This window comes from Nanorana parkeri, unplaced genomic scaffold (genome assembly GCF_000935625.1).
Source record: "Nanorana parkeri isolate BGI_ZX_2015 unplaced genomic scaffold, ASM93562v1 scaffold528, whole genome shotgun sequence".
Classification (NCBI taxonomy): Eukaryota; Metazoa; Chordata; class Amphibia; order Anura; family Dicroglossidae; genus Nanorana; species Nanorana parkeri.
Window position 1 is genome coordinate 871,156 of NW_017306796.1, and position 10,773 is coordinate 881,928.

At 43.4% G+C, this 10,773-nt stretch overlaps 1 protein-coding gene across 1 annotated transcript in view; it reads right to left on the reverse strand.

Moving 5' to 3' along the window:
- Window positions 1-1,626: 1,626 nt before the first annotated feature.
- TBCB (tubulin folding cofactor B) overlaps window positions 1,627-10,773 on the reverse strand; it is an 11,833-nt gene continuing 2,686 nt past the window's right edge. The window contains exons 2-6 of the mRNA XM_018561505.1: window positions 7,081-7,224; window positions 6,883-6,979; window positions 5,316-5,507; window positions 4,072-4,144; window positions 1,627-2,094 (exon numbers count right to left, since the gene is read on the reverse strand). Coding sequence (XP_018417007.1) covers window positions 1,977-2,094; window positions 4,072-4,144; window positions 5,316-5,507; window positions 6,883-6,979; window positions 7,081-7,224 — 624 coding nt within the window. The 3' untranslated portion in view covers window positions 1,627-1,976. The remainder of the gene's footprint in view (window positions 2,095-4,071; window positions 4,145-5,315; window positions 5,508-6,882; window positions 6,980-7,080; window positions 7,225-10,773) is intronic.

A 10,773-nucleotide genomic window follows, 5' to 3' on the forward strand; every position in this document is an offset into this window, starting at 1 on the left:
AGTGTGTTTATAAAGTGTTTCTAAAGTGTTTCCATGCGTTCCAGACCAGACAAAATGAGACCTGCAGTATTTTTCTGGTCTGGAACGGACTGCGCTGGTGTGAACAGAGGTCATAAATAGCATAGGGATACATTAGGATGTATTTTGGGTCTGGAAACAATCTGGATGTGGTGTCAATGGGCCCTGTAGCTTTATGTTGCTTCTCAGGGCCCATTCGCACCACATCATCTCCAGACCAGATTGTTTCCAGACCCAAAATACATCCTAATGTATCCCTATGCTATTTCTGGTCTCTGTTCACACCAGCACTGTCTAGTCCAGACTAGAAAAATACTGCACGTCTCATTTTGTCTGGTCTGGAATGCAGAAGAATGCATCAAAAATGCATAGAAACATGAAAATGTACTTGAACGGACCAGACCGCAGCTGAAAGCCCATTTTAAGCTAAAAAAAAAAAGACTCCCAAAAATCCAGCTCAGGAATGTGGTAAAAACAAGGTTAAAACGCGGCAAAAGGCTATGCACCACGTTCCAGATCTTGTCTGGAAAATAGTGTGAACCTGGCCTAAAATTGCCTGCACTCAATCATGAAAAATGAGTGGATTGCTTACTTATTGATTCAATAGTTTTTATGATCATCAAATTGGGAACGGATGTTATTATTTTCTCCAGTTTGGTCAATGATGCCAAGCTGAACACATGCAATGCAGAGATCATTCCATTTTTTAAAGGAAGGCAACTATATATGAAGAAAAAAAAAAAAATCTGAAACATTTTCTAACATACTGGAAAATTTTGAGGGAGCAAAGTAGTTAACGACTCGACTATTGATAACTATATCTAAATTGGTTGCATCAATTGTAGATTTCAGGTCAGGTAAAGGTTTGATTGGCCACACCCCTTCAATTCTTAAAGGAAAAAAATATGCTTTAACCCTTGCAGTGGGGCTACCCCAACACTGCAAGGGTTAACTGCTCGTTTGTGTCTAGGTTAAAAGATCTACTCACTCAAAGCTCTGAGCAGGCTTCTTCTCAGACCATTCCCTGGACTGTCTCTCCCGCTCCTCTGCAGCGGTCTAAAGTCCAGTAAATAAATCAACGTCTATGCGCTGTACAGACACGAGAACGCTGTGGAACATTCCAATCTGCTGCTGGGGAGGGGACAGGCTGGAAGAAGTGCAGTGACAGCTGGCCAGCTCGGAACTTTGAGCGAGTATATCTTTGTTATTTCAGCACCTAGACACAAACAAGCGCTTAACCCTTGCAGTGCTGCGGTAGCCCCACTGCGAGTGTTAATAAAAAATTCCTGGAGTTCATCTTTAATGTCCCAAACAGAAGAGAGCCAATAGTGGGTGAGGGGACTGTTTGAGTGCTTTGTACACTGAAAATAAAGAGATGTTCAGTTCACTTGTCTCTTGTCTGAGCAACATTTACTTGCACTGGCTTCAGTACAAAATTTAGAAAAAATAAAATAACAAAATGAGTGAAAGATCTCATGAAAAGATGCTATAAATGTCCATGTCCAGAGTAGGCTTAGTAGTTTGCACTATTAATAGCTCTGTGTTTCTGCAAATCTGTGTTAAATAAAAATTGTCAATCAGTCATTAACCGAAACGTGCAGAAATGTGTAAGAAACTAGTTAAAGTTTAATATGCTATGGTCACACATGCTTGTCTCCCTTTAAATACTATTCACAGTCCGTATGGATATTTAAGCTAGTCCATATGAAGCTATTTAAGCAAAGTCCGATTTGATCTCCGAAATCGGCTCTTCATCATCACAAGAAATGGGTAACGCCAGGGTCTCCAGATCTGCAGCATCAAGTTATCCAAGCAAGAGATCATCGATGAATGCATACAAATATCAAATAGAAATATTACTTTTCTCACAATATTAATACACTGAATGGAATGCGCAGTGACGAAGGTTGGAGATCAAATTTCAAGGAGGCACCGAGGTAGGAAATCGCACAAAGTTGTCACATTTCATCATCCAGACCATAATCCTCTTCTGAGAAATCCCCAACAACCACATGCTGTGGTTTGACAAAAGCGCCATACTTTGGACCACATTCGAAGTAACTCTTTCCTTCAACGCTGCACAAAAAAAATTAAAAATAAACTTTTATTAGACATAGAAATAAACACGGACTATTAAAATAATACAGCTAGGGATGTAGATCTTGTAGGCGCAACCCTACCCCTTAGGGTTATTTGTTTGCTAAGCACTGCAGAGCACTCCTATCAATGGAGAGGGAAGGGCAGGAGGTGGTCATCATGGGGGAACAACTGTGATTGGAAGGGTTTTCTAACTCATTGGTCGCCAACTGGTGGTGCACGAGAACATTTTGGTGGTCCCCAGGCCCCTCTGATGCCGTGCAGGCTGGGCCATCATTGAAGTGGTACGGAGGCCCCGGGGCTGGCTCTCACTGACTCAAGTGTGGCTCTCAGTCCAGTGCGGGCTCTGCAGGAGGCGGGGCATCTTGTCAGTACCCGTACTGAGCAGGCTGTGGGACATAGAAAAAGAGGGGAGAAGCCAGGTAATAGTGGCTCACTGTGGGGGAAGGGGAGCAGTGCTGAAGCTAGGGGGGGCATGTCCCCCGGGCGCCGCCGGCAGGGCCAGTGGCAGATTCGATGAGGGGGAAACAATTAATATTATTAAACCAGCACTGGTGTGTGTGTATAAAATTATCATACTTTTTGTTTACTCATGTATGTACACACACTTATATTTTTAAAAAATTCATGTTAGTGGTCTGCGGGATTTAAAATTATGAATTTAATTCCATGAGATCCAAAAGGTTGGCGACCGCTGGTCTAACGTGTATGATTACTTTTTTCCTGACAGACTGGCCAGCAGCTGCATCAGGGAAAATCTGGCCAAGCAACATAGGATAGGTTCCAGGAAAGTTGTAGTTACAGAAATTTGCAGACTACTATTCCTGACCTCTGTCAAAATGCTAGTTGTCAGCTATTAAAGCATTTTCAGAAAGAAAGGTCAGCAATGGCAGCCTACATATTTCTCCCTGCATAGTGCAAACTAAGGCCTCATTCACACTGGCAGTGTCAAACCTGCATTTATATGACATTTCCAAACACGTGTACATGCATGTTATGATTTTTTTTGAATGGTACCTTTTAGGGATGCACCGATACTAGTATTGATGCCGATACCTACTATAATGCTCCGATACCTATCCCGATACCGTAACTTCCGGTATCAGCAGTGAAGCCAGGCGGTGAGTGATTACACGCTGCTCGTCTTCCCGATTGGACGTGAATACGGCTCATTGCTCCCTCGTCAGCATTGAGCTGACTTCCCGGCCTATAAGGAAGCTGGGGTGGCGGGTAATGATTCATCTCCGGCTTCCTGATTGGCCATGGAGCAGTCTTCCCGGCCAATCAGGAAGCCGGATGGCGTGTAATGATGGCGTCTGGTTTCCAGATTGGTTGGGAAGCCAGGCACCGAGTCATCACCCGCCCCCCGGCTTCCTGATTGGCCACAAAGCCGTCTCCATACGTCCTCGTCAGCTGGTGAGGAGGGCGCATGGAGCCAGCTTCCCTGCTAATCAGGAAGCTGGGCGGCGAGTCATTACACGCCACCCGGCTTCCTTAATGGGACAATATCGGTATTTAGCAAGTACCAAAAGAATAAAAATATCTGTACTCTTACTCAGTAAAACTGACCTATACAGACCTGGATAACTCCTCCTTAACCAGACAGCTCAGTTCCTAGTTTCAATCAGACAAAGCCAGCCATGAGGCAGGCTTCTTTTGCTCATGACACATAGGGCTTTAGATAGAGCTCTGGGAATCCTTTGTCATGCATGGTTTGTAAAAGAATGATTGCATACAAGAAAAAGTTTAAACTTAAAAAAAATTACCATAAACCATTATAGTTTGCCATTTAAGCAGGACAGAAAGACAAATATTTCTGAGTCTCTGCTTAAGGGGGTCAGCTAATCTGAATATCAGCTACCAGTGTGTGTTTAGAGACATAAAGATCTCTCTGCTGGCTCATTTAGGGTGGACTTAAACCGTTTTACCCCAACCTGCAGCAGAAATATTTCTTACCTTCCATTGTGCTTCCCCAAAGGTTCGTCATACTTAATGCCAACCCAGTACCCTGGTTTAAAATCAGTTAGACCTATAAAGAGATGAAATCACAGCAGGAAATCAGAAAGGTGGCCCAAGAATTCCACATTATTAGATACAGTAACAGAGAATCTTACTTTACAGTCACGCTCCTGAGTAAAACTAATAAAAGATACAGAATTTTTCAGATTACTTACCTTTATATTGGAATCCTAGAAATGATTTATTATGGTAGCCGGTCATGTGGTCTCTGCTAGGGAAGATTTGAACTGCGAACTAAATCTGGTACTCAGAATATCATCTTTTTCACTTAATTTAATAAGAACCATGTGACAAATACCTCTCCACTGTTTATGTGACCAGCACCGGACTGACAAACATTACTGTTTTCAGCACTTACTCTCGGGGGGTTATGAGCTGACCAATTAAAAGACAATTGTACCAAAAGTGTATTTGTCCTTTAACCACTTCAAGACCAGGTGTTTAGACCCCCTTCCTGGCCAGGCCAGCCGGCCCGGAGGTGGTTAAGGTTTGTTAACTCCTGTGGGTGACCATTCTACTTCTTCGTTCTATCACCGTTTATACCAAAAGACCAGTATATTTGACATGTGTTGTCTCTCTTTGCAGGAATCCTACAAGTTTGGTTCAGTGTACGAGATTTACAATCAAATTCCAATCTTATCCCAGGATTTCACATTTCGATTTTTTTATTTTTATTAAATGAATGCGGGGTGGTTGGTATTTTGACTGAAGCATCTAAGAAACATCTAAAGCTGGCCATACACCTATAGATTATCTGCAGATTGAAAAAGTGCAGCAGGTTCCTCCCTCAACACTAAACTGTGTGGATGGAGGAATCTCCCACTGGGCCAAGCTTCAGTATCTTGCTAGTCGGCCCCGCTGGCTCTCATAACACCTGAAAAATGCCTGCATCCAATCAGACTGTTCAGGTGTTTTGACAGCCAGCGGGGTCGACTAGCAAAGATACTGAAGCTTGGCCCAGTGGGAGATTCCTCCATTCACACAGTTTAACGTAGATGGAGGAATCTGACCATAGAAAATCTGCAATTAATCTATAGGTTTATGGCCAGCTTAAGGACATTCAGCCGGTCATGCACAGAACGCATCTACCCGCATCACAGCAGCACCGCTGGGGGTCACTAAGATGCTGGGGCATGCCTTCATTTCAAAGTCTTTGTGCCCTCCCAAAGCTGATTACTCACCAACATACATGACTGTGCCCCGCTTAGTAGGCTGTCCGGCGGCCCGCACCTCACATCGAGATCCTGTTGTAATTGTTTCAGCTGCCAGCTTCTCCTCCTCCAGCTTGCGCTGCTGCTCTGCCGCCTTCTCAGATGCCTCCTCCTCATTGAACTTTCCCATCTTATTCCGCTTTAGGAAGGACCGTACAGACTCTACAGGAAAAGGAGACAACAGATTTGAAGAACATTCCAGAATACACGGATTAGTTTGCCAAAATGTAAGAAAGAACTATAGAGTCAACATACAGGCAAACCTAATAGTGGTACAAGGAGAAATACTGCCTTGGCTAACACACACCTACAAGACGTCAGCTTCAATCAATCCTAACAACTGATGCTGTAGGAGCTATGCTACTTTAGTGATCTCATCACTGGTACCAATGTGCCAAGCAAGAGAATCACTAGTGACAACTTACCTGAGCTAAAGCGATGCTGCCTTGCTGGACAAAATGATGCACATTCTCGCTCCTCACTAAATCGATCAGCAGTAGAGGGACAACTCGGTTCAGCCAGCAGGGGAGCAATGCTATTGCTAGAGCGTTGCACTGCAGAATAATGCAGCCTGCCCCATGTTCATATGCGTTGTGGTGCATTTCAGCCTATTCATTTTGAATTAGCTGCTTAACACACCACAGCATGTGCCAACACATGACAATGCATGCCTTGCAGAGACGAGCTCTGTAGTGTGAATGGGCTTTAAGGGGACACCTCTGCTCTGACCTGCCTAAAACTAGCCATGCGCTGGTCGAATTTTGTCCAAATAATTCGGCCAAAATCCAACTAGTGTGTAGCCCCGTTGGCACCCCACAGTTCCACAAATGTTAATTTTTATTTTTTAAAAAGGAGCTGGCCTGAAAATTCGGTTGGGGGGGGGATGGGGTAATCAAGTGTTTTTCAAATTTTTTTTTTCTTATGCCCAGCCATAGTCTTTTTTTTTATCTCCTGCCTGAGCTAAGTGCTCATAGCGGCTGCTCTCTCTGGGTCTCCTCAATTGCAGTCACACAACTGTCAAATAACAAAGGGCTTAGCAAGCTTACAGGAAGAAAACTGAGGCCACCCACAGACTTTACAGGTATTGTGCTGGTAAACGTGACCACTCTAAGGGAAAACCGTCTTGACAGAGCCCTGGTGACATGTTGTGTACTCAGCTCTGGTGAGATCTGTACGCAGCCCTGGTGACATGTTGTGTATTCAGCTCTGGTGACATGTTGTGTATTCCGTGAGATCTGTACGCAGCCCTGCTGAGAAACTGCCCTAAAATCATTAGTCTGTATTGTTTTAGAAAAAATATCACATGCCCCTTTAAGAAAAAGTAATCGATAATTGGTATCGGCAAGTACCTGAGGGAAAGTATTTGGTCTTGAAAAATTTTTATTGGGACATCCCTAGTGAAAACTATGACATAAAATAAGTAAAAACAAAAGGAAGGATGGAAATTGGATACAATACAGTGCTTTAGCAAACCAAATGGCAATCCTTTAGGGTGCACATCTACTTTATTTGCAAGAGGATGAATATCACATCAAACCTGATCGTTTCTCATAGGCATCATCTGAAAGTTCAAATTTCTCCACTCTGGACAGATCTTCAAATTGCCCAACCTGAGCTCCACTCTTATCTATCACCTGTAAACAAATAATGGTTACTTACCATTTTATTTTTAAAATAATCTAAATATTCTTAAAGCTTGCATGGGGATACTTCAGGAGCTTGTGTGGTTACTCACGTGGATTCTGCAGCCATTGTCCACAGGGTAAGAGCCCAGTAGTGCATCATCCTGGTCCAGGTTCTGGATAAAGTTATTGTCTATACTGAATAACTTTAAGTCCATACAAGAGGCCGGAGACCCGACCACCAGCTCTAGCTTGCCCTGCAACAACAAGACCATTACAAACCAATAGATTAGTTTTCAAGCAATATAATCCAATCTGTAGTTGAAGCATATTTAGCAAATGTAAATCTGCCTACTGGTTTTCTATATGCACTTTTCAGGGATCCTAAATTAGAACTCTGGGCAATGTGTTGAATACACAGTTGAAATAAATATGCATCTACTATTTTATCTGCGAAAGAATTGGTAATATTGTTCAGCCATTCTTGTGAAAATCCACTGATTACAGCTATTCTCCCCACCCCAGCACAGCCGCTGCAGCTTCTCTGCCTAACACTTAAAGCAGCAGTAGAAAATAAATAGAAATGCAAAAATGGGAAAAATTGCAAAACCGGTGCGGCCAGCTGAGGTTTAAAGCATTAAGCAGGGCTTGGCAGCGAAAGGGTTAAAACTATTCCATGCGCAACTATTTTCTAAATTTCCATTTCCTCGTGTCATAATTTAAATGAATTAGGTTTTTCAGGCATAAAAAAGTACTTTTTGGGCTTGTTGACACCATGTCCGGATCATGTCCAGACCAGAACAGTTTGTTCCCGGACCAAAAAAAAGCATCCCAGTGTATCCCTATGGTATTTCTGGGCTCTGTTCACACCAGCGCAGTCCATTCCGGTCCTAACAAAAAAAATAGAGCTTGTCTCATTTTCTCTGGTCTGAAATGCACTTGAACGCATCAAAAACGCATGCAAACGCACTGGTCCACACCCGAAAGCCCATTTTAAGCTAAAAAATAAAAAATTAAGAATCTCGCTCCGGAATGCGGCAAAAAAAATTGCTTTTAAAATGCGGCAAGCATTCTAGATCTGGTCCAGAAAATGGTGTGAACCTGGCCTAAAAGAACATGCCATGCCTGCACAAAGCATTTAAACAGTGCTGGCTTGTAGTTGGGAATTGCCTTGTGTACCAGATTATATTCTGTGAACGTGGGCGCCCTGAGACTTCATCTCCCATGATTTTTAGCTGTGCAGAGGTAGTGGGCAGTTTTGGCCTTAGGTGGGGCTTGGGCACAGATGTGGGCAGCTTCTAATTTCCATCGTTCTACGTGGGGAAAAACTGGGGCATCTAGATCATGGGTCTACCCTTCAACACGCCAGTGCTGTCTTTCCAAGATATGAAGGGGCAGTTAGGAGACCCGTCACCCTGCACCAGGAGAGTATGCAATAGTAACTGGTTGGCATAGAATGAAATGCCTGTAAAGAGAGGGTGCAGTCTACTCTGCAGCAAGATTTCTGGACACTTGCCATGAAGGAAACAAAAATGTTTTACATTAAGGTATGACTAGACATTTCTGAGGTAATAAAGTATAAATTATTGTGCCCTATAAAATGTATCTGGTATTCCCACCAGTCATCTGTTTATAAAGGCAGTCACAAGTCTACACATTCTTCACTGCAGGCAAATGCAGACATAGTAGACATGCTGGTAGGTGAATTGGCTCCTCTCTAAACTAGGGGGCCGACCAATATGGTTTTTTCAGAACCCATACTGATTATGGGCCACCTTTCAGGCCGATAACAGGTACCGATATTCTGTTTACATCCTGCTGCAGAATCTTGTACCGGCAGCTGAATGTAAACAGCAGGCACTGGGCCTGATATCAGTGAAGGGGAGCCTCCGTCTGCCGATGGCTAGATTCCACAGGGGGGGTGAAGGGAACAAGGATACCTGCTCTTTCTTTTGTATTGTGACAGCGAGCTACCGGCTCTGTTCATACAGATTTTCCAACTGGCTCCTCTGGACAGCTGAACGAAGGATGCCGGCTGAAAGTGTGCCGACAGCGGAAGCCACTGTCCGAATTTCGACCAGTACTTCAGGAACCGCACCAAATTCGCACAGTGTATGACTCTCTTTATTTCGATAAATTTAGAAACTGATCATTTAACCCTTTCATGGCTGACGTACAGTGTACGTCACCAGCATCGGGGCTGTTTAAATAGACTCCCGGCGGCAAACTGTTCAAAACTTGTAAAGCCGACAGTCGGCTTTACAATAGAAGCGATAGCGATTCTGGCAACTCAGCTGTCTCCTGATCGCTTCTACGGCCCGGTGAAGGGGTGCCCCCCCCCCCGTCGTGCTTCCCGGGCTCCGTTGCCCCTCCTATGGGCCTGGGACCGGCTTCTCTGGTGTCGGTGGGGAGGAGATGGACGAACCTCTGTTCCTCGATCCCCTCCCCGTTCTGTGGGACCGGGAGTGATGCAGATTGCATCACTTCTGGTCCCATAGCTGTCAGTGCTGGGCTCCTGAAGCCCAGCTATAAGCTATTGAAGTGCGATCTGAGTGTAAAGGTGACACTGGGAGTCTTTTGGACCCCCAGCATCACCTTAAAGATTACCTGTCACCGCCATCTGCTATCACATTGTAAGCCCCCCTATGTGATAGCAATTAAAAGTACATTTTTTTTTAGAAAATAACAGTTTTTAAAATTAACATGACATAAAATAAATTAAAAAAAAACTGAAAGTTCCCCGCGAGCACATGCGTCGCTACGTAAACACGCGTCGGATGCGCCTACGTACGAAAACGACGAATGCGCTACACATGTTGGACATCGCGTGAGAGCAATAATTGTAGGGCCAGTATTTTGGGGTATCTCTATTAAACAGCCCCGATGCTGGCGACGTACACTGTACGTCATCAGTCACGAAGGGGTTAAAGCGTCTATGGACTTTTTGGGGTACTGAAGTTTGTTGCCGTTTCACAGACGCACACCATTTTTAACCTGGGCATGTTGGGTATCTATTTACTCGTTGTAACCTCATATTTTATTTAAAAAATTGGTATTTTATTGTGTTTTGGGCATTTAAGTAAATTTTTCACTAAATTTTGGGGTTTGATAAGGAGTTGCGCTAATACCATGCAACATAGAAATTTGCAACTGCCACCATTTTTTTTCTAAAGGGTCTTTGCTTTTAGACTAGAGCTGCAGCTAACGGTTATTTTCAAAAATCGATTAGTTCGCCCATTATTAATGTCAATGAATCAGTTAAATCGGATATAAAAAAAAAAAATACATTTAAAAAAATGGCTCCAGTGCTGGGACTACTAGGTTTGTATTGAGATTGCAGTCCATCACAGGAGCAAGCTTGGAGCGGTGGAAGTAAAAAAAAAAAAAATTGTGGTGTGCAATATAGTGAAATGGAAAGTATAAAATTATACAGCAATGAAAGCAGAATGGCCTCGGCTATAGAGGACTACAAATCCCAGCAATAATATATTATACAGCACAATGCAGAATACCACCAGCTATAGGAGTACAAATCCCAGCAATAGTACATTATAGCTGGCGGTATTCTGCATTGCGCTGTATAATGTACTATTAATGGGTTTTGTAGTCCTCTATAGCTAGTGGTATTCGGCATTGCACCACTGTATAATGTATTATTGCTGGGGTTTGTTGTACTCCTCTATAGCTGGTGGAGCCATGAACAGGGCCAACTAATCGGAAGCCGATTAATCGATGATTGAAAAAGTTGACAACTTTTTCAATCATTGATTATAATCGATTTAGTCGATTAGTTGTTGCAGCCCTAT